Source organism: Schistocerca piceifrons, chromosome 1 (genome assembly GCF_021461385.2).
Source record: "Schistocerca piceifrons isolate TAMUIC-IGC-003096 chromosome 1, iqSchPice1.1, whole genome shotgun sequence".
Lineage (NCBI taxonomy): Eukaryota > Metazoa > Arthropoda > Insecta > Orthoptera > Acrididae > Schistocerca > Schistocerca piceifrons.
In genome coordinates, this window is record NC_060138.1 from 1011044182 (window position 1) to 1011069540 (window position 25359).

At 43.8% G+C, this 25359-nt stretch overlaps 1 protein-coding gene across 1 annotated transcript in view; it reads right to left on the bottom strand.

Moving 5' to 3' along the window:
- The window catches only part of LOC124777173 (parathyroid hormone/parathyroid hormone-related peptide receptor-like), a gene marked incomplete at its 3' end in the record, with an annotated part of 209890 nt that overhangs the window by 171273 nt on the left and 13258 nt on the right, over positions 1 to 25359 (bottom strand). The window contains exon 2 of the mRNA XM_047252486.1: positions 18162 to 18246. Within this exon, the coding sequence (XP_047108442.1) occupies positions 18162 to 18188 (27 nt within the window). The remainder of the gene's footprint in view (positions 1 to 18161; positions 18247 to 25359) is intronic.

Here is a 25359-nt window from a genome sequence, read left to right on the forward strand (position 1 = left end):
TGCAGCCTCAGGCTATGTAACCGAAGCCAGCACAGCCTGGAGCTGAGGGCAAATCTCACAAACTCGGCCCACATACGCACACAAACTTTCTGACACAAACGAAAAAACAATTACCGCATCTAGTAAATATTAAATTAAGACGCAGAAATTAAAAAGCTAAACAACCAAACCACACAAATGAACCTAGGAACTCGTAAAACGTCAAGAATCGGTTACTTTTCTGCGGCTGCTTGTGTCTTGTTGCTGTGTGACTTGTGTCCTTTTAGTGATCTTTCAATTTGCATCCTACCAAAGGTATTAGAAGTTTTATTTATTGGGCATCATCTCTCTATAATTATTTCTTCATTATAGACTGTACTTTAGTTTCACATATTATCAGTCACAGTTTCACAAAATTTAACTATTTGCGGTACACAAAATGTGTAAGTACCTTCTAAGTTCCTTTTCAGGATCATTATAATAAGCATAAGAGACATCACAGTACAAGTAGATGAAAATATGTTGAAAATATGTACTTGTTCAAATACGATATTCTCTATTATGATTTTAGTTAAAACGTTGTCTTTGTAATATATATATATATTTGCGTTAATAGTGTGGGTAATAAAGGACACCCTTGTCAGACTCCTTGTGTGATTCTTCTCGCTTCTGTACCAGTGGTTGAGCCGACACGCATCTTGAGACTGTTATGAGCATAAAATCTCTAAATTGACGTTATTAAAATGCTGAAGTGGGCCGTACTCTTAAAATTTGCTGTAATAGGGAACCCACCAGCAACCAGATGGCCTTTTATAATCCACAAAAAGCTGTATATGTCGGGATATTAAATTCTCAGTTTTTCTATGAAAGGCGATCAAAACGTTTCCGTTCGAAGATCGTACAGTCAAGAATCGGTATGCCAATCAAGCAAAATTGCCGTGAGCATTCAGGAAATCATACCACCGACGCACTAGGTTTAAGACACCTGTAATGTAGAACACCATCTCCTGCTGCGTGAATAAATTTTCATCTCCCAGGTATCGTTGAACCTTAATGGCCTTTGTGATGGATCAAAGTCGGGATAATTGCATAGGGAAGGATAAGGCGCATGGGGTGTATGCTAGACTGTCTCTTACTTGTAAGTAATGGATCAGGCTGCCCTCCCAGAGCGACCGATAACTTTTGGAACTGCGACGAGCACAAAACTTGGCGCACCATTGCACAGCGATAGTGTTCGATAAACATGCTGCCCTATGAACATTATTCATTCTCTGATGAATGTCTACCGATGTTTGCCCTTCGACAGCCAAGGAAAGAATAACACTACGTTGGTTCTGTTTGGACGCTTTTGGTAATAACGTTGCCATAGTTCACGTTTTCATATTTACTTTAGACGCCCCAGAAAGAAACGAAAGCCACACTATTCTCTTGCCTGCATGTCGGTGCTTATATACCCGCATAGGAGTCGCGTAACGTTGCGCTATACACTGCAGCAACGCCCTCAAATGGAAACTATTTGATCGCGCCTTATATTATTTGATTTTTACAGAAAACGCAGTCTGTACATAATCTTCCAAGCTTAGCATCATAAGCCGACGAGGACAGGAGAGAAGGCACACGTCAGTTTTATCATTCCCTACAGTCTGTGGTGGATAAGCTACCTAATTATAAACATATAATAATCGCTAGGAATTTTAACGGAATGATAGGAAGTACATCTTCAGGAGGGATAGTAGGGATTAACAGTGAACATTACATGAATTGGAATGATGAATTCCGCTACACGTAATAATCTGGAGATAATAACTGGCTTTTACCGACATAAAACTATCCACAAATTCATTTTGTGCGCAAGAGGAAGCACATCAAAAATTGTTACATCCTCAAAAATTATAGAGCCACAACTTCAGTACATGTTATAAGAGTACAAGGAAAATGCAATACATGGTTGGACAACTTGTATTTGGTATCTAAATTAAAAATTCCACAGTATAGACTTTAAAACTTACACACCAGGTGATAGTCTTCCAAATACCGGGTGATTATAATTAAACATTCCCTATTTAACACGTTATAACACAGAAACTAACTACCGTACGAGCACCAAACTTGGTAGCATTAATGTCCAGAGTAGGGATGCTTCATTTCCATGCGTCACAGCGCCACCGTCCAGTTACAGCTATGGTCACCTTGTGCTATGGTCTGTCACCGTGATTCATAGTCTCACAAATCTGACCAGTCGCAGTTCACTTGCTGACGTGTCAATATGAGCTTGGTCAAAAGTAGCAGGACATTATTGCTGAAGCTCTATTATGAAACGAACAGTAATGCTGCAACTGCAGTTCGAGAATATCGCCGGCTGAAAGGATAGCGGAAGGGTCTTCATTCTCCATCTACTGTGCGGAGCGTGATGAAGTTCAAATCAACTGGAGAACTGAGCGGCGCTCCGGGAGGGGGCCGATGATTGGTTGCATCACAGGTGGTTGATGAAATCGCTGTTGCTATAGTAGTCAAAGCAGTGCGTAATTCCCGATCATCAGGTAGTGTGCATGCTGTGTCACGTCAGTTGAACATCCCGTGGTCCTTTGTACAGAAGATGCTCCGAACCATTCTCAAATGATATCCGTACAAGATCCATATCGTACAGTAGCTAGCACCACAGGACGCACGACGACGTGTTGACTTCGCTCTCCACTTTCTCTTAAGGATTGCATTTGACGGGGGCTGGTCCTGGACTATCATACGGGCAAACGAAGCTCATTTTTCTCTGACGGGAGAAGTGAACACACAGGGTTGCCGAGTGTGGAGATCTTCACCTCCAGTCACTGTGCGTGAAGTTCCTCTGTATGGTGAACTTGTCACCGTATGGTTTCACTTCACGGCGACGTTCATCATTTGCCCATTCTTTTTTGGACAGTTTGGCGCCCAAGGACCAAAGACGTGCAGTGTCACTGACCAGCGTTGCTGCGATATGCTTCGCCAGCGTGTCATACCCGTCCTACAGTAGAGCCACGCATTGAACTCTTCAGTTTTCATGCAGATGGGGCCCCACCGTACATCGGTCGTGAAGTTCACCTGCTTCTCCGAAACACATATGGAAGCGTTAGAATTATGAGCTGATCGTTTCCAAATGTCTGGGCGGCACAATCACCCGATCTCACGCCCTGTGATTTCGGACTGCGGAGGTAGCTGAAGGACGGAGTTTACCCGGGGAACATTCATATGTGTGCTGATCTGAAGCGTAGAATATCAAGAGAAGCAGCTAGCATATCTATGTACATGCTTCGTTCTGCTGTGCAGAATGAAGCCTGCGCTTTCAGGTTCTTCTGGACACTTATGGCAACAATGTTGACCCCATGTTGTAGCAGTAATGTTACCGATAAGTAATGTTATGATGTACCGTAGCACCACATTAAAAGCGTTTCAGTTGAACTGATTCTACATTATTTCTCTTCCCCATGTCCTTGACATTAATGCTGCCAACTTCGGTACTCGTAGAGTAATTAGTTGTCGTGTTGGGAAGACGAAGAAATACAAGAACAAAGGAAGGCTCCCTGTTTGGAATAAATACCTAGCAAACATGATTCGAGGAAACAAGATGCTTATGTACAATAAATCAGTCTCTGATTAATGATATTATTTTATACATGGTGTCCTAGAAATGAGTTGATAAGCTTACAGCCGTTGAGGACAGTTTCTTGAAGAACAAACCAAGGGTAGGAACCCAAGTGTGGAAACGTCATCCATCGACATTATACGTAGCTGAAGTTAAGGGTGCTGGCGCCTACCACTATGCCACTCCTTCGGCAGCGAACTTGACTTTGTACTGTGATGGCCTGTAGGTGGAACGTCTCGCAATGTTGTTTGTTGTTCTTTGGTCGAGACTGATTGCCACGATCACCAGTGGAAAATATGTAGCTAACTGCTATGTAGAAAGATATTTTCTCATACGAATTCTATGCTCGCGTCGGTGGATAACACTTCTAGACGCAGGTTTTCATCCACAGTTTATTTTTCTCCTGGAAACCTCTATAATCTCCAGTGTTTTCCTATATGCAGAAGCAAAATAAACTGCAGACGGAAACCTGTGTCCAAAATCGTCATCCATCAAGGCGACAGAACATCGAATTCGTAGGAGGCGAGACCTCTCTAAGCAGCAGGTAACTCCAACTTCCCCACTTGTCTAAATCAGTCGCGATCACGGAATAACAAACGACATTGTTACACGTTCCGCACGTAGTTCTTCTGCGAACAAAGTCACGTTTGCTGCCCAATGGGTGGCCTAGTGGCAGGAGCCGGCGCCTGTTCCTTCAACGCTCTTCAGCCTCGTTGGATGACGTTTCTGGACGCGGGTTCCTATCTTTGATTTGTTCTTCAAGACACCCTCTACAGCCCCTCGAAGTTGTCTCAACATCTCTGAGACGCTCTTTATATGTAGCATGACGCACATTAATAAAAAAGTAGATGATAGTGCGTACAGCTACTCAGATGGTTCAGGTAACCTGGGACTCTGCCTGGTATTAATATTTTCCGATGGATGACTATTTCTGTGTACATTACATGCAGTTATCAGAGGTACGTGAGTGGCCGCGCTGGTTGCTGTATGCCTCGGCAAGGAGGACGTTCTGTACGATAGGGCGTCCCATTGGTTTTGTCGTCCAGTACAATTTAAGAAACGCTCTATTCCAGTGTGGCTTGTCTATCCACAGTCAGTCTACTTTACTAGACAGGAGCCTGTGTCATCAACAAGTTGGTTGCCACGACAACTGACAGTGATAGCGGTGTTTTCATCCGAATCGATCTACTGACTGGACACGTGGACAATGTTCACATTCACATGTTGCAGCACCTTTCTATTGCGGGCAATCACTTTCTCCTTACGTACAATCGCATTTGGGCATATGGCGCGTTTCCCAGACGCTGTTAGAAGCCGCTGTCATACCCTATACCTAACCCCAGTAATCACAAACACCTTCCTTCTAGCTACCTCCCCATTTCTCTCACCAGCTGTGCTTGCAAGGTTACGAAACGTGTGAGTCATGGCCAATTGGTACGGTAGTTCGAATCTCGGAATGTGGATTTCGACCGCGCCGTTCGGCAGTTGACCATTTCGTCACTTTATCAAACGATATCATGGATGGTTTTCTGCGGAAATATCAGACTGTGCCCGTGTTTTTTGATTTAGAGGAAATTTACGACAACAGCTGGAGGACTGGTATCCTCCATACCCTATACACGGAGGGCTTCCGAGACTGCCTGCCCCATTTCCTTCAGAAATATTTAAAAGACCGTGTTTTCAAGGCACGCGTGGGTTCGGCTTTGTCGGACACCCTTATCCAGAAAAACGGTGTGCCTCAAGGCTCCGTCCTCTGCGTCGTCCTCTTTATCACAGCCAGTAACGTTACTATGACTTTTCTCGCAACAGCCATTTCCAGCTGCCTTTTCTTCGATGACTTTGCGATCTATTGCAGCGGAGTCTTCAGCGATGTCTCAGTTGTCTTCACTCGGGGAGCGTCGACAGTGGATTTCACTTTTCCAATGACAAAAACGTTCTTACGACCTTACGGCAACGCGATGGATTTCTTGCACTGTCGTTATGTCTTGGGCCTCTTGCTCTTCCGTTCGCTGAAACGATGAAATTCCAGCGGCTCATGCCTGACAGAAAACTTTCTTGGTTCTCCCATAAGTCTTACCTGGCCACACGCTGTACTCAGTCTCTGAAAGTCCTACGTATCCTAAGCAGTACTCCTTGCGGAGCGGATCGGGCTACCCTCCTATGTTTGTACCGATCCCTTGTCAGTTGAAACTAGGCTATGAGTGTTGCGGCTATTAATATGCACGTCCGTGCAGCTTTCGACGTCTTAATACAATCAACCATCGTGGAATACGTTCGGCCAGAGGCGCCTTTTACAGTCATACTGGCGTGGTGATCTCCTCAGCAGACACACATGCCATTTGTCTCACATGCCTCCTTTATCGATTCCTCCCTTAACCGCTACTATGTGGCGAATCCCTCTTCATTGTTACCTCCCGGGGTAACTTCATGCTAACTGCCACGCTCCAGATGGGTGTGAACCCTTCATCGCTTCCTAAGGCAACTAATCCGGATTCGATTTATCGCAGTAAGTTTCCCTACTTCGCAACAGCGATAGCACCCAAGACTAACTGTGGTGTCGGGTGCTCAGATGGTTCAAATAGCTCTGAGCACTATGAGATTTAACATCTGAGGTCATCAGTCTCCTAGACTTAGAACTACGTAAACCGAAAGACATCACACACATCCATGTCAGAGGCAGGATTCGAACCTGCGACCGTAGCAGTCGTGCGATTCCGGACTGAAGTGCCTGGAACCGCTCGGTCACCGTGGCCGGCGCATCGGGTGTTCCTCCGTCATTGGCACCGACCATTTTCGGTATAGGTTTTTGTAACACCGCTCAATATTTACAGCACAGCTCTGCTCCATTAGGCAACCAACTACATCCGTCGACACAGGCTTTTTGATTGAGTCATAAGCTCCGATTCTCTCAGTGCTCTTCAGAGCCTGTGTGTGATGTGCATAGTCCATTCCTTAGTGCAACGGGTCCAAGAAAGCTTCCATTTGCTCGCTCTTGAGGAAACCGCTGTGAGATTCACGTGGGTTCCTGATTACGTTGGCCTGACGGGAAACAAGTCTGTTTCCAAGGCTGCAGTCCTCCTACCTCGGTCGGCTAGTTCTTCCATTTCTTCATCCCTTCGGATGATCTCCGTGTCACCGTGTGTCAGCAGTCGCTGTCACTTTGGCACCCCCACTGGTCTTCTCTTCATAGGGACAAGTTCCGGGGAATTAAACTTCTCCCAGCGGCTTGGCCGACCTGCTTTCGGCCCTCTCGCCGCGAGATCATTTTAGCTAAGCCACGTAATGAGCAGTGTCGTTTTCGTCATTGCCATTCGTTATGTTGTGACCCCTACCACTTTGTACTCATTGTCGTCAACTTCTGACGGTTCTCCATTACCTTACCGATCGCTCTTCTCTTTAACCACTTACGTTGTAATGCATGTTTGCCATCTGAAGTACCAGACATTTTAGTGAACGACGCGCTGGCTGTCGACCGGGTTTTACTTTTTATCCGTCGTGCTAATGTGCCAAAGGACTGTTAATCTTTGGATCGGGATCTCCGCTGTCTTGACAACGTAATTTGTGGGCGTTTCTCCAAGAGGAGCTCCTTGTTCTTAGCTCTGTTTCCTTCCGTCGATTGGGCTTAACCTACAGTCACTTTCTAGTTCTTTTATTTCTCGATAATCTAAGGTTAAGACATGGGCGCTTGTAACTTCAGTTGTTTTTGCGCCCTAAAACGAAACAAAAAAGGAAAACCTTCCTGGTACAGTCAGTGATGTATTCTCGGCAGCATCAGATTCCCACCCTTACACTCACGTTATTTGCAGAAGAACCACGGCTTCGTCACGCACTCACTATGCTTCGTGCAGCTCTCGTCTCTGCGGATGGTAGCTCAGAGGGTTATCTGAAGACTTAATCGTGATTGTGTTGGGAATAAATCATTACAGCAGCCATAGTAATAACGCTCTTCTTAAGTAAGTAAAAATGTCGTTCTTCATAAAGTTATAGCTTCTCGTTTAAAAGATCCTTTGAATTTAGGCTTATTGGTAAATCGACTAAAGATTGTTGGAGCTACTTTTCTCAGCCAGTGGCTGCTTTAGTGACAGTCAGTGTAGGCAGTTTCTCTTAGTAGTGGTGTAATTGTGGACTTTACTACTCGATACTAATTTTGATTGATTATTTATGGTTAATTTCTGTAGCGTATATATTTCATTAGAGCAGTTGAAACAGAGATAAACTTATCTATTTTAACGGAGGTCTCTTGTTAAACGCAGAACTCCAGCCTACAGCATGACATTTCCTGTTTAAGTTAACACACTACTCACACGCTTAAGGAGGGGAATCAAAGCGTCCTCCTGTCATCAAAATTAACATGTTCCGTTGTTTCATTAAATCGCTGAAAACAAACAACAGACAGAGCCAATTTGTGTCCCCACTGCTCCTCACTGCCCGTCTCTAATGACATAGACATCAACAGGACGCTAAACCAAAATCTTCTTATCTTTCCTACACCCCTTTTGCTATATGATGCCATTCGTAAGGAGTGCTAACCACCCGCAAAATATGTTTCGTGAATGCATCCGCGTTCGCTGTTTGCTTTTGTTATTTCAGCGTCGGTGAGATCCATTCCGTCCAATACGGCCATTAACAGCTGCAAGATACCCATTAGATGCGACTCGCTGTGTGTGTGTGTGTGTGTGTGTGTGTGTGTGTGTGTGTGTCTGTGTGTGCTTTATTGATGCTGCTCTGACCTAGTTCTCCCGTGGAGGCGCTTGTGCAGCTCCCACTGCATAGCTGTCCATGCCGAAACAGATCTATTGACCGACTTCTCTTTTATGAGAATGAAAGGTATTTTCCACGCAAAGAACAAACAACATGAAAATAATTCATCGGAAAATGTACGATATTGAAAATTGTGGTGAGGATCGATGTTTCAAAATGCGTACATCTACACTTAGTAGTAGATCATGGCACCACTTGAAGACCTGTGTACTGAATCACTTCAAATAAATTTTTCGACATCCCGTTAGCACCATCAAATCGCCGGAGCTGTGCACGACTTGTCAGCCACTGCCCCAACGGCCAGTGGTGCTGGCTTATGTGGATGTCACTTGGTTGTTCCAATTTTGACTTTTGTCTGGTGTCGAGCTGCCCAGGGAAAGCTCACAGCGGCGCTGCTGCTTTTGCTGCTTGTACACCGTCCGACGAACACACTTACAGGAGACCGAGCGCCAGACTACGCTGCACTGCATGGGGATGACGGCTATCGCTGAAACAACCGGTTTTCGGTCACATCCCTTTTTTTCCACGTCAATGTTAAACTGCTTGTTAAAACTGCTCGAAATAATCGGTTTCTTAAGTGACGAATTTTCTGTTTTTCATTACTATTATTCCCTGTAATAAAATAAAAATCGAACAATTTGACTCACTCTCTTTCAAGATACATAGATTTAAACATATAAAATTAAACAGGCAAATAAATCGAAACGCACTCCACCCACATTTCGCTCTTTTCTCTAAAAGTGCTAAGTGTTTGAATAGTTAAAAAAATCTCCAATATTCTCCTATTGATTCTAATTTTTTGAAACTCTGCTCAGAAATTGTATTTTAGTCGGGTATCACACCACTATTTTGACATTACAAATAGTCAGCGCTAAAGAGTGAAAGCTGAGGCTGAAGAACTCTGTTTTTCGTGTTAATTTGTCCGTCTGCAACGGCTCCAGATAAAGGCGTATTATGTAGACACAGTCAGTAGATAAACCAGTTTTTATTTTTATTGTTAATTATCAATGACTTTTACCATAATATCCTTCCTCTTTTATTATTTCACAGAAATGGTAGACAAATCACTAATCTTTTATAGCAAATGAAACACTGCGCTTCACTGCTACGTCACTTCATAAAAATAGTTGCAGACCACGCTTGGCGCTCTTCTGCAATACAACGGATGTCCGCCGACTACAGCGAGAAACGACTGTATAGACCAGGAGGGGGCAAGTCTTGACACAGTACATAGGCGCGTAAATTACGGCATGACACTCGGCAACAGACACACTCGCCAAGAAGGACACTGTTGTCTCAGCAATGCTGTACCAGTTCTTATCGCATGCGCCTGTTGCTCGTTTCTGTCGACATTGTTATTAATACCTCACTGATTGGTTTTCCAAGTCTTTTTAATAACCCAATATTTCAAACCAATGCACATTCTACGAATGAAAATTATTCAATTCCTAAAAAAGCTCTTATTTGTGAAATTTAAAACTTACCCGGTGTACATATTGTCCCACAAATTTTCGGGCGAACTGCCGAATGTTTGTAACTTCCTGCCACAATATTTCGACGCAGAGTCTTCTGACCATCTTCGGGTATCGCCTGAAGATGGCCAGAAGACTCTGCGCTGAAATATTGTTGCAGGAAGTTACAAGCATTCGGCAGTTCGCCCGAAATTTTGTGGAACAATATGTACGCCGGGAAAGTTTAAAATCTCACATCAAGGATCTCTACGGGGAGGAACTGATTCAGTGTATTCGAAGATTCGAGAAGTTACGTGAAAAAAGAGCGAGGCTACTGAGCTCTGATATTTTTATTAAGTTGCAGAGACAAGGGTATTATACCAAAGTTTGCAAAAATAGTGCATTTGATTGATAGCGCCGCTGCAAATATCATCAAACATAAAGCAAGTATGGCATTAGTGAGAGAAAGGATTCGTTTCAGTAGGCGTGAACTGGATTCCATATCGAAGGACATGTATTACCAATATCTTCATTTAGAATTGGCAGGAAGACTGTCTACGTTGTCTAGGGACTGAGTGGATGGTGTGACTTGGGCCAGAGCAAACTGGAGCAATGACAAGGCTACGACGAGGCAAATGGCCAAGTTCGACCGACTTTCGACACAGATGCTGGTGGAAGTTCCTACTCGACGATCCGTTATTAACTTGACGGGGTAACCTATAGATGACGTGCCTACGTCTGTGTTAGCAAGATGTCTCAATTTTGCTCGTACACCTGTTCCACCGCCACAACTTGACTTCGTCAGTTCCACTGAAGAAGCTGTGCGCCGTCTTGCTACAGATGAAGCTGAGGAAGTGCGCCATGAGTCTTGTCGTGTGTTGACAAGAGCTACACTGCCGAAGAGCAACATCTCGCCTATGGAGAGTGGAACGATTTTACTTAACACTTGTTTTGTTTAACCTTTAAAGGGGGTGGAAGGGCTGACCCAATAAAGTGAACATTTCAATTCCAATGGGTTTATTAACTGCCCAAAACAATCCCACATAAAATTTGACAGGCGCCACTCGGGCAAGATTATTTAAGAGACATTCATTACATGAAATCATAAGCAAGTTAATAAATCATAAGGCAACATCGAGAACCGCCACTCAGGTAAAATATTTAAGAAACTCTCGTTACGTAAAATCGTAAGCGGGTTAATAAAACATCTCCCATAAACATTGAGAACCGCCACTCACGCAAAATATTTAAGAAACTCTCATTACATAAAATCATAAGCAAGTTAATAAATCATTAGCCCACAATCTCCCACCAAAACTGACAAAAGCCGCTAAGACTGAATTTAACCATAACTTTAACAAAAAAAACTCAAGTTAAGACGCATATTTAAGACCCTTTCAATCCCAAAATTTAACATTACATGTAAAATAACAGTTGAAACACAGCCTCAACTTAAACACGAATACTTAAAACATATTTATTAAACATAACTTGGGCAATGTTGCAGAGCGAACCACGAAATTATTCAAATGTCCATTGACTTGTAAGATGGACCTTTGAGGCATAGAAAGTTATAACTTCGTATAATCGTAAATGTGTAACAACAGAAGCAATGCCCAAGGTTGTAAGGCCGAAGCTTAACCACGAACGGTGGAACCGACTGAGGGAAGTAATATTTAACTTCGAACCAAGACGGCCGGACGTTGTGGCCGAGCGGTCCTAGCCGCTACAGTCTGGAACCACGCGATCGCTACGGTTGCAGGTTCGGAACCTGCCTCGGGCATGGATGTGTGTGATGTCTTTAGGTCACTTAGGTTTAAGTAGTTCTAAGTTCTAGGGGACTGATGACCTCAGATGTTGAGTCCCATAGTGCTCAGAGCCATTTGAACCATTTGAACCAAGGCGTGGCTCCGTTTGCAACCCCTCGTCGAGTAAACCACCAAAATGTGAACCAATCAAACGCTAACGAAGAGGAACTCACGAGCTCAGGCGAAGTCCACCGCTCGTGAAGCAAGCTTGTAATCTAAAGGGAAGCCGTGTGCTTCGGTTGCCCACTGCCTCAGCTCACTGAAACACAACCTACACCCGACAACAGGAGGCAGAAAAACTTTTGTTAATATTTACGATTTAACAGTAAAATAACTCTATAAAATCAAGGCTAAACAACAACTAATTTCACTCGGAAGTGCTTCCTTTAAGTGAAGCAGTACTTGATAAACAAACACTAATAGTGAGAATTGAAGTGGCTCACGAGAACCGACACTAACTAGAACTTGATGACACACATCTGCAAATACATCAATATTATACGGAAGCAGAGCACACGCTTAGTAAGAGGCCTCAAATAAAATCGAAAAAACATAACATCACACGTCTTGCAACGTCTTACTGTACTAAGAGCGACCACAATCACAGTTAACTAAGCGCTCTTAGTAGTTAGCGTACTTAACTGAGTGTTTTGATGCTGGCGCGATTTTGCGAAGATGTCAGACCATCACTTCGCAAGGCCATAATAGCGGGTCCCTCCAAGGAAGCAGGCACATCGACAGCTCACGAGGTTGCCGGAGAATGCACAGCGCCGGCCAACTGCCGCCGACGCCAGTGCAACCACGTGACAACCGCCGCCCGGCCTCAGGCACGCCGTCTTCGTTTCTGTCCGCCAGCCAATCGCTGACTCGCGCACCGCTGCGTTCCGTTCTCAAAGCGTTGTCCTCTCTCTCTAATCGCGGTCGGCATTCCCTTATATCTCGAGCCGGCGCAAGCCCAAAGACGAACCTCTGCACTGGGAAATCGATCGCACTTATGTCAGAGATACTACTGGCGCCGATCCCGCCATGGCCCAGAGAGGGCAGCCCTCCGGAACTTGCGAGCAGACCCGGATACAGTGGTGCTTAAATCGGACAAAGGTAATGCTACTGTTTTAATGCTACTGGCGGACTATATTAATTAGATCAATGTTTTATCAAGCGACTCAATATATGCAAAATCGATAAGGCTCCTACTATTCAAGTGATGCGGAAAACAGCAGAACTTCTTACTAACAGTTCCTCACCAAAGGAGGTAATTAAGAAACTGAAACCAAATAGTCCAGCTCCACCTAGGCTTTATGGATCGCCCAAGATCCACACGGATAACGTTCAGTTACGTGTAGTTGTGAGTAATATTGTAGCACCAATCTACGACTTAGCAAAGTACTTGGCGTCTTTGCTCAAACCAATGGTAGGAAAGTGTCCACATCACATAAGGAATTCTAGTGATTTCATCAGCAGACTTAAGTTATTACAGCTGCAAAGTTGTTGATCAGTTTTGATCTGGTTTCACTTGTTACAAATGTACCTCTTGTGGACTCACTACATTTCATTGACAATAGGTTTGGAGCTGACATTACAGCGCTGTTTGAGCACACACTCTCTTCTAGATATGTTTTATTTGACAACGGCTTTTATGAGAAATCAGACAGTGTCGCCATTGGGAGTCCCTTATATCCCCTGGTAGCCAATCTTTTTATGGAAGATTTTGAGGAGCGAGCACTCGCCTCGACCACTTTTAACCCACTATATTTTGGCGACATGTTGACGACACTTTTATAGTTTGGCTTCGTGGTTTGGATCGTCTGCGAGAGTTCTTACAACATTGAACTCCATACGCGAAAACATATAATTTTCTATGGAGTTGCAGAACGAGGGCAGCCTGCCGTTTATAGGCGCCTTGGTGCCACGAAAGAGCGATGGCACACTTGGTCATTCAGTATATAGAAAGCCCACTCACACAGACCTTTACTTGCAAGCCGCTAGTTACCACTATCCGGCAAAAACGATGGGCGTTTTGAAGACCTTGATTCAGAGAGCCCACGTCCTCTCTGATACCGATAGACCTGGAGCACCTGCAGACTGTGTTTCTGAAGAATGGGTATTCGTCAAAGCAAGTGGAGAGAGCGCTGCAGACATGAAAGCGACAGAGCAAAGAAGACGAGGAAGATTTTAAAACGACTGCCTATTTACCATATATTGGTAATATCTCAGCGCAAATAGGCAGATTACTAAGAAAATATAAAGTGAAAGCAATCTTACGCCTCCTGCAAAAATTTCGTCGCTGTTGGGATCTGTCAAAGACGATCTAGAGTTGCGCAAGCCAGGTGTTAATAGGCTTCCATGCGAATGCGACAGATCTTATAAAGGGCAAGCGACGCGTACTGTGCAGCATCGCATTGTAGAACATCAGCGGCATACTCGTCTCCTTCAGCTTTGTAAGTCTGCCATCGCCGAACACTGTATTTCGAATACGCATGTAATGAATTACAGTGAGACAAAAATTGTGGCCCATACGTCTAACTTTTGGAGTTCTGTTATTAATGACTCCTGCCGGGTGGAATTAGCCGAGCGGTCTGGGGCGCTGCAGTCATGGACTGTGAGGCTGTTCCCGGCGGAGGTTCGAGTCCTCCCTCGGGCATGGGTGTGTGTGTTTGTCCTTAGGATAATTTCGGTTAAGTAGTGTGTAAGCTTAGGGACTGATCACCTTAGCAGTTTCGTCCCATAAGATTTCAAACACTTTTGAACAGTAATGAATCCGTGGAAATATGTCTGTCGAACAGTGACTCTCATATTAATCGAGACGGCGTTTTTCAGTTGAATTCAACATGGAATATAATCTTTGGAAAACTTCCTGTCCTCCGTAGCCGGCGTAGTTCTGTGATGGATTCGCGGGAAGACCATCGAATTGATATCGATGCTGCAAGTTTTCACCACGGAGGGCGCGGCGCAGCAGAATCGAACGCGCTCAAGTAGTACACGCGCAACGCCAAGTTAATCCACCACGCATGTGTCGGCGGGGCCCTGAATACCAGAGCTCATTGCATTTTTGCCATTATCACCTGAAGATGGCCAGAAGACTCTGCACCGAAATATTGTGGCAGAAGTTACAAACATCCAGCAGTTCGCCCAAATGTTGTGGAACAAGCTCTTATTCAATAACGAAAAATTCTATCGCTCCTGCTGTGGCTAATTGATATTTCGGTTTCTTTACTCGGTTATTAGTAAAAAATAAAAATGTCACCTGTCATAAGCAAGACCAAACAAATACCGAAAAATATCGGTTATTGGCTCTGAGCACTATGGGACTTAACTTCTAAGGTCATCAGTCCCCTAGAACTTACAACTACTTAAACCTAACTAACCTAAGGACATCACACACATCCATGCCCGAGGTAGGATTCGAACCTGCGACCGTAGCGGTCGCGCGGCTCCAGACTGTAGTGCCTAGAACCGCTCGGCCACCCCGGCCGGCTGTCTGTTATTCCGAACTAAAATACCGGTATCGGTTTTAAGCGGTTGGTTTTTCCCAACGCTATGTCGTGGCTCGCTGAGCAGGAGGGAAGACAAACGTGCTGCAAAATTAAATTTTACGGCGTGACGTTGAGGATTAGCGTATAGCGTCGCAAGTTGTTCCGAGTGAACGTTTGTTTTAGGATAGCTTACTGTAAGTAACTTCGGAGGCTGACATCTAGCGGCCTGCCCGGGAGACACATGTGCATCTGTCACTGCCTGCCGCGGGAAAGTTATTCAATGTCTCTTACTGAACGCGTGCATTCACCACCTGTAAGAATCTAAACAAATGATAGTAGGTTTCGTTTAATCGCTTTCAAAATTTGTGTACTGCACTTTGTTATTAATAGAAAGGTGGTGTGAAAATGTGAACTTTCTAGCAGTCATATTTTCCGAGAGAGAAAAATTTACTTTAAAGTTAGAAAAACTACACTTAAGAAAGGAAATTCACCTGGGAACATTTATGACTTGTTTTTGGTTGCCAGTTATTTATATTCACCTGAAGTATCTGGGTACAGAATTATTTTATTGAAATTTAATTTAAAAATTTCAAATACCTTACAAATTTCGTAGTATGAATTCTAGAATAATTTCAGAAAGAACTAATATAATCAGTATTTATTTTATTATGTGTTATGTGAGCCTGTGAGTAGATGAGAGTGTGTATGTGGGACATTCATCAAATTTCAATATTGTATTATATACCGTCTTAAGTAACCTGCAAGAGTTACATGAGCCTGTCATGGGAAAATGATCCTAAGGGATTTACCCACTTTGCTGATGACGTATGTCTAAGTGTGATTGCTATTGTAACAGATCAGCCACAAAGTCAGCTGGAGTAAAATCTGTACCTAAGAATATTTCCAGAATTATTGTCTTTTCATTTTAATTTATTAAACATTACTTTAATATATGCATGTCAGATTGACGCAAATGCGTCTATGTACAAGCATTGGTGCAGACCAGTTTTGGCGCGAGTATGATCAAAAATGGTTCAAATGGCTCTGGGCACTATGGGACTCAACTGCTGTGGTCATCAGTCCCCTAGAACTTAGAACTAATGAAACCAAACTAATCTAAGGACATCACACACATCCACGCCCGAGGCAGGATTCGAACCTACGACCGTAGCAGCAGCGCGGCTTCGGACTGGAGCGCCTAGAACCGCACGACCACCGCGGCCGGCCGAGTATGATCACGAGCGAGTATTCTCATTGGCAGTCAGTATGGTCCGCCAATCAGAATTGAGATGAGGCTGGAAGAAGGAAGTGGCTCGCTAGCATTGAATGCGGATGGTCATGTTACTAGTGCCAATAAAAGTAATGTGTAAGATGAATAATCACTTAATGTTTGATTTATTGGTGAGCTAAGTCGATAGCAGTTGTTGTTGAGGACTGCTTGGCGAAATTTCGGAGATTATGACTAAATCTGTTGGACAGATATTCGCGTGTGAAATATTGGCCTTCATAGAATCTGTGTGGCATGTTTCAGTATTCAACTACTGAGCATATTTGGAGAGCAGTTTCTTTTTTAGAAATCCACAAGGAGGACCGAATGTAATAACTCATATTAGTGGTGGAATTAATGACTGCGGAAACGTTGTTTAATACGGATCGGGTTTGGACAAATTTCTGGCTGCTGTGCGTGTGAAATGTGTGTATGAATCGTGAACTGGAAGGAAATAGCCAATATTTTAAATGTGGTCTGAATTTTATCTTTTCTTTCGTTATAAAGGACAAAATAAACATTATTGTGTTTAAATTTTTGACATTATTTTCCAGGAGCCAGTCCATTTTCTTACTGCCCGACAAAATTGGATGACAGTATTTCTACAGAACTTTCTTTCATAACTAGAGTTGCGCGTCCTCAGTAATTGTAGATTTCAGGTGTTTTTTTTTTTATCAACGCTGCTGTTACATCATCTTGTAGGTATCTACGTCGCCAAGTGAAGGGACATTGAGCAGACGCCGCTATAGGGTAAGTGAATTTTAAATTGCAGCCTGCACAGTGACAACGACGTAAAGAGACGAGAAATTAAACCCCGGCCTGCCGCAAGCGAACTCACAGCCTTCAGCATGAGCTGGACGAGCACCGCATATCGTTTGAATGTGAAGATAAAACATACAAACAGAAGAACCTCTTCCTGTGGCACACTCGCCTCTGTGAGACGTTACTGACCATGTACTCGTAAAGCAAAGTCGAATGGCATGAATGGCTGGGAGACAACGAATGGCAGGTTCAGCCGCCAAATTGGAAAGATTTTATCCCTATCCAGGCAGCTTTCCTTTGAAAAGTACGTAAACTGTGTGCGTAAATGTACCTCGTAAGTGTAAATGACTGTGGCGGGTGTGCGTGTCGTGTAGTGTCATGTTCGTGTTGGTGATGATGAGACAAGGGAGAGGATGAAACAAGGTGTCGGAACTTAGCCTACTCGTCTAGAAGAGCACCAAGGGGGCCGCCCAGTTTCTCCATTTTGCAGGAGTATGAGAATGCGGTGAAGTCTGTGATGGCGGAACCAGGAAGCCGATTAGCAATGACGTGTCGGAACGGCTGGGGCAACACAACAAATCAACTACTGCAGAAATTCACCAGGACTGTGGTCTATCTATTAATTTTGAAAAATTTCCTGTGCTTGCTCCGCAGCCATAGGTGCAACAGGGAAATCTAAAGGCACATTGTCACCCTCCAGAAACTTGTTCGGAAGTACGCTACGATCCCAGTTATTTTCATCGACAAGTGCTGGATAAAACAGATTAAGTTGCTGTCGTCTTAGTATGGACAGTTTCATTTTCGTACTTTTAAACAGTGTGCACTCTCCACATATATTTGTCGAAAATAAACTAATATGTCAAGATTGTACGACATTGGGTTGTGGAAGAGTTGCAGTTCATGTCACGGCACCTGATATGTCTTCATAGCGCCACCAATCTCTGTTGACTTATGAATTTTCTCATTAGCGATGAATGTAGATGCTCTGTAGTCTTGGTAAGATGGTATCGCAAATTACTGGCCTACAGTCATTGCGCTACTTACCGAAATTTGGCTTAATTCAGAGCCCATGTGATTTGACGTTAAGTGTTCGAAGACGCACGAAACTCATGCCATCTGGCTGCTGCATCTGCAAGCAAATTAAAAATATAAATTGACGACAGTTCTTCGAGCATTCCAACCAATAATGCTCGGATAAATATTTCAGTAAACTTCACTCAACAGAATTCTACAATGTACTCTAATATTAAACATTTAGTTTCAGCACTATATAATTGTTTCAATAAAAACTGACCTTTGCAAAAGCGGAGACTACTCTTTTTGGCTTAACGTAGGGTATCTTACAGTAATGTAACATTCAGCAGTCATCAAGTGGAAATTAACAGAACATAGTTCTATGCCACACACTAAGTTAATAACTGCTTAACTCCTTTTCTTAAAAAACAATGGCTAATAATCAAGTAGTTTATCGAATTAAATTGTCATTCATCTCTTGGCGTTTAATATCACACAAAAACTCTAATGAATTGTAACTTACATCTCGGACTTATTTGGTGACAGACTTTGTAAACATTTGAAGAACGCCGTTAACAATTTCCCTTTCGACATAATGAAAGTCATGAAATTATCTCTGCTTCTTGTAAACTGAAATGAAATGATCGTATGGCATTACTGGCTGGGAGTTTCCGTCTGGGATTGTTTGGACGCCTAGTACAAGTCTTTCTTATCGAAATCAGTTCGGTGGCTCGTACGTCTTTGTCGTTAGTATCAGATACAATGATTAGAACAACATAAACATCCAGTACTCGACCGAAGAAGACAAGACCGAAAATGAAACCTGTAACTTTGATATCTAGAGGCAGCTAGGTCAAAAATCAGACCTCGAACTGTATTTCTTGAATTGCAACGATAAGGACAGAGGCAAACTCATATACAGTAGTATGAATAAAAAGAAATGCGTTACTGATGTCTAAGTTGCCAGCCCGGTTAGCCGTGCGGTCTAACGCACCGCTTTCCGGACTGGGAAGGAGCGCCTGGTCCCCGATACGAATCCGCCCGGCGGACTTGTGTAGAGGTCCGGTGAGCCAGCCAGTCTGTGGGTGGTTTTTAGGTGGTTTTCCATCTGCCTCGGCGAATGCGAGCTGGTTCCCCTTATTCCGACTCAGCTACACTATGTCGGCGATTGCTGCGCAAACAAGTTCTCCACGTACGCGTACACCACCATTACTCCATCACGCGAACATAGTGGTTACACTCGTCTGGTGTGAGACGGTCCCTGGACGGTTCACCGGGGACCGAACCGCACAATAACCCTGAAAGAGTGGTTCGGTATGTGGCGGCGGAGGGTGAAGTTGACTGCGGTAGTCGTCGTGGGGTTGTGGATTACTGCGGCTACGGCGGGGACGGAGCCTCTCCGTCGTTTCTAGGCCCCCGATTAACATACAATACAATACAATGTCTAAGTTTGCCGATGTTTTCCTTTCGAAAAGTAACGGAAGTGATGTGACTGTTTTTTACCATGTGAAGAATCTGTAGTGATATTTATTCCAACCACTGTCTGGTAAAACATAAGATGAAATTAAAAACTAGGTGTAAGAAATAGTTGCGCGAGTAATTCCAACATGCGAATCGATTTCCTTTAAGTGGTATTATTTCACAAAGTGTAAGATTCTTAGTGACTATCTCAGTGTCGTGGAATGTCTGGAAAACAGGTCGGTTTCTGTAGGGGCTGTGTTGTTGCTGTGTGTTGACAGAGGTGCAGCAAACATGGTCAACGCAGAGGGCAGAACAGGAAGCACGTCGAGCAGTACGCACACCATCCAGGCCAGAAAAACAGAGTAAAACGGATGTAAGTCTGCAAGATATGCTACACACATTAGACGAGGAAAATTAACAGTGATGGAAACATTTATTACTGACACTGTCTAGAGACGCTCCAGATAGCGGTGACATACCAACCTGCCTGTCGTCCACCATAAGGCCCGAAGATAGGACTAATGGTCTCGGCTGCCATTTCTTTTCATAGCAGGACATATTTCGTTGTCGTACGCGACACCCTTACAGCACAACGGTACGTGACGATACTCTACGCATGAGCGAGATTCTACTGCTTGTCTTCTGCTTGCCAAACCCTACCTTAGCCAGAAAGGTCGCCGGATCTCTCCCCAGTTGAGAATGTTTGGAGCATTGTGGGCAGGGTCCAGCAACCAGCTGGAGATTTTGACGATCTTACGCGCCAGTTGGACAGAATTTGGCACGTTTACTCTCAGGAGGGCATCCAACAACTCTGGCGATAAATGCCAAGCCTCATAACTGCTTGCATTTGGACCAGGGCTGAATGAACGCGTTATTGACTAGCTAAGTTTGCGAAACTCCTTCTCTTGAATAATCATCTAACTTTTCTGAAATTATATGTTTTTAACACTGCCAGTCTTGGGGCTCGATGTGCATTGTATGATAACTGAAGAAAACTTCTCAAGGCAAAAATGCATCTTATTGGATGTCCGGTTTCGAAAGAGCTATGCTGTCATCTACGGAATTTACGGTTTACAATTTGCCCATCAGTTTTGAAAGCCACTTCACACTGCGTATGCTTTTCCCATTACTATGCCGATGTGATCTTCACGGTAGTAGGAAGCGCAAATGCATTATGAAATGACTTGCAACACAGATGGACAGTATGTTGTAAAACTTTTGAAGTTTAACAATTTATGAAATTGTAATCATTTGTTTGGGAACACATGTACATCACATCCATCGATTTCCGTCCCATTCGGTAACTCCTCCGTGGTGTATAGGTTTGTTTTTAGAAAAAAATGTTCAAATGTGTGTGAAATCTTACGGGACTTAACTGCTAAAGTCATCAGTCCCTAAGCTTACACACAACTCAATCTAAATTATCCTAAGGACAAACACACGCACACCCATGCCCGAGGGGGGACTCGAACCTCCGCCGGGACCAGCCGCAAAGTCCATGACTGCAGCGCCCAAGACCGCTCGGCTAATCCCGCGCGGCTTTGTTTTTTAGAGTTTGTTTTACTAAACTTAATGACAACATGACAAACTGCATTAAATCTTTTGAAACTGTGAAGATTTGTGCTTGTACGTCCAATTTATTTGAACACGCTATTACTCACGGAACTGTTGTACAAAGAAAACAACAGAAATTCAGCAGTGTCTCGGAGACTGACAAACTAAGAGTGAACATAATAAGTATCGTGTTTTGATATCATGTGATACAATATTTTTTATATCTGCGCAAACTTACTATTTTGGCTCTGAATCACTATTTTAACGTGTGTCAGTAATTTCATTCGCTATGTAGCTAAGAGTACCTATCGTTTTGAATTTCGAAATCACAGGACGGTTCGGGAAAAATATGTCGAAAATAAAAATATAACGTGTAGTAGTGGGAATTGCCTTCCGAAAAATTCAGTGAAAATTCGAGTCCATGTATTTTCCGAATATGAACCACAAATTCGCAGCCCGGCATAAAACCCGCAAGATGTGTGCTGTTTACCTCAGTTCTACGAACTTACTTGTCGTGTAGTTTGACATTGTACCGTTTTATTTATTAGGTTCACTCTTGTTTTGTTAGGCTCCGAGGCACTGCTGACTTTCTGTAGGTTTCTTCCTAATGATATTTTCTATGTACACATGGAAACACACAATAACGATATAGTTTTATTCAAAGCATTTGAATATATCTACATCTACACATCTACATCTACATCATTACCCTGCAATTCACATTTAAGTGCTTGGCAGAGGGTTCATCGAACCACAATCATACTATCTCTGTACCATTCCACTCCCGAACAGCGCGCGAGAAAAACGAACATCTAAACCTTTCTGTTCGAGCTCTGATTTCTCTTGTTTTATTTTGATGATCATTCCTACCTATGTAGGTTGGGCTCAACAAAATATTTTCGCATTCGGAAGAGAAAGTTGGTGACTGAAATTTCGTAAATAGATCTCGCCGCGACGTAAAACGTCTTTGCTTTAATGGCTTCCATCCCAACTCGCGTATCATATCTGCCACACTCTCTCCCCTATTACTTGATAATACAAAACGAGCTGCCCCTTTTTGCACCCTTTCGATGTCCTCCGTCAATCCCACCTGGTAAGGATCCCACACCGCGCAGCAATATTCTAACAGAGGACGAACGAGTGTAGTGTAAGCTGTCTCTCCAGTGGATCTTCTATGTGTCCTGCCAATGAAACGCAACCTTTGGCTCGCCTTGCCCACAATAATATCTATGTGGTCTTTCCAACTGAAGTTGTTCGTGCTTTTAAAACCCAGGTACTTAGTTGAATTGACAGCCTTGAGAATTGTACTATTTATCGAGTAATCGAATTCCAACGGATTTCTTTTGGAACTCATGTGGATCACCTCACACTTTTCGTTATTTAGCGTCAACTGCCACCTGCCACACCATACAGCAATCTTTTCTAAATCGCTTTGCAACTGATACTGGTCTTCGGGTGACGTTACTAGACGGTAAATTACAGCATCATCTGCGAACAACCTAAGAGAACTGCTCAGATTGTCACCCAGGTCATTTATATAGATCAGGAACAGCAGAGGTCTCAGGACGCTTCCCTGGTGAACACCTGATATGACTTCAATTTTACTCGATGATTTACCGTCTATTACTACGAACTGCGACCTTCCTGACAGGAAATCACGAATCCAGTGGCACAACTGAGACGATACCCCATAGGCCCGCAGCTTGATTAGAAGTCGCTAGTGAGTAACGATGTCAAAAGCTTTCCGGAAATCTAGAAATACGGAATCAACTTGAGATCCCCTGTGGATAGCGGCCATTACTTCGTGCGAATAAAGAGCTAGCTGCGTTGCACAAGAACGATGTTTTCTGAAACCATGCTGATTACGTGTTAATAGATCGTGTCAATAGATCGTTCCCTTCGAGGTGATTCATAATGTCTGAATACAATATATGCCCCAAAGCCCTACTGCAAACCGACGTCAATGATATAGGTCTGTAGTTCGATGGATTACTCCTACGACCCTTCTTAAACACTGGTGCGACCTGCGCAATTTTCCAATCTGTAGGTACAGATCTATCGGTGAGCGAGCGGTTGTATATGATTGCTACGTAGGGAGCTATTGTATCAGCGTAATCTGGAAGGAACCTAATCGGTATACAATCTGGACCTGAAGACTTGCCCGTATCAAGCGATTTGAGTTGTTTCGCAACCCCTAAGGTATCTACTTCTAAGAAACTCATGCTAGCAGCTGTTCGTGTTTTAAATTCTGGAATACTCCATTCGTCTTCCCTGGTGGAGGAATTTCGGAAAACTGCGTTCAATAACTCCGCTTTAGCGGCACAGTCGTCGGTAACAGTACCATCGGCACTGCGCAGCGAAGGTATTGACTGCGACTTGCTGCTTGTGTACTTTACATACGACCAGAATTTCTTCGGATTTTCTACCAAATTTCGAGACAATGTTTCGTTGTGGAACCTATTAAAGGCATCTCGCATTGAAGTCCGTGCCAAATTTCGCGCGTATGTAAATTTTAGCCAATCATCGGGATTTCGCGTTCTTCTGAAATTCGCATGCTTTTTCCGTTGCCTCTGCAACAGCGTTCGGACCTGTTTTGTGTAACATGGGTGTTCAGTTCCATCTCTTACCAATTTATGAGGTATGAATCTCTCAATTGCTGTTGCTACTATATCTTTTAATTTGAGCCACATCTCGTCTACATTTGCATAGTCAGTTAAAAAGGAATGGAGATTGTCTCTTAGGAAGGCTTCTAGTGACACTTTATCCGCTTTTTTAAATAACATTATTTTGCGTTTGTTTCTAGTGGATTTGGAAGAAACGGTATTGAGCCTAGCTACAACGACCTTGTGATCACTAATCGCTGTATCAGTCATGATGCTCTCTATTAGCTCTGGAATGTTTGTGGGTAAGAGGTCAAGTGTGTTTTCACAACCATTTACAATTCGCGTGCGTTTGTGGACTAACTGCCCGAAACAATTTTCGGAGAAAGCATTAAGGACAATCTCGGAAGATGTTTTCTGCCTACCACCGGTTTTGAACAAGTATTTTTGCCAACATATTGAGGGAAGGTTGAAGTCCCAACCAACTATAACTGTATGAGTGGGGTATTTATTTGTTACGAGACTCAAATTTTCTCTGAACTTTTCAGCAACTATATCGTCGGACTCTGGGGGTCGATAGAAGTAGCCAATTATTAACTTAGTTCGGCTGTTAAGTATCCCTCCACCCATACCAATTCGCACTGAGTATCTACTTCGACTTCACTACTAAATAAACCACTACTGACAGACACAAACACTCCACCACCAATTCTGCCTAATCTATCTTTCCTGAACACCGTCTGAGACATCGTAAATGTTTCTACAGTACTTATTTCAGACTTTAGCCAGCTTTCTGTACCTATAACGATTTCAGCTTCTGTGCTTTCTATTAGAACTTGAAGCTCAGGGCCTTGCCCAGCACAACTACAACAATTTACAACTACAATTCCGACTGTTCCTTGATCCAAGCACGTCCTGTATTTGCCATGCACCCTTTGAGATTGCAGCCCACCCCGTACTTTCCCGAGGCCTTCTAACCTTAAAAACCGCCCAGTCCACGTCACACAGCCTCCGCTATCCGTGTAGCCGCCAGCTGAGTGTAGTGAACTCCTGACCTATTCAGCGGAACCCGAAACCCCACCACCCTATGGCCCAAGTCAAGGAATCTTCAGCCAACACCGTCGCAAAACCGTCTGAGCCTCTGATTCAGACCCTCCACCGGGCTCTGCACCAAAGGTCCGCAGTCGGTTCTGTCAACGATGCTGCAGATGGTGAGCTCTGCCTTCATCTAGTAAGCAAGACCGGCAGCCTTCACCAAATCAGATAGCCACTGGAATCCAGAGAGAATTTCCTCAAATCCAAAGCGACACACGTCATTAGTGCCGACATGTGCCACCACCTGCAGCTGGCTGCACCCTGTGCTCTTCATGGCATCCGGAAGGACCCTTTCCCCATCAGGAATGACTCCACGTGGAATGCACACGGAGTGCACACTGGATTTCTTCCCCTCCTTAGCCCCCATATCCCTAAGGGGCCCCATTACGCACCTAACACTGGAGCTCCCAACTATCAATAAGCCCACCCTCTGCAATTGCCCGGACCTTGAAGGCTGAGAATCATCCTCTGAAACAGGGCAGGCAGCTGCATGTGGCTCAGCCAGAGACAGTACCTGA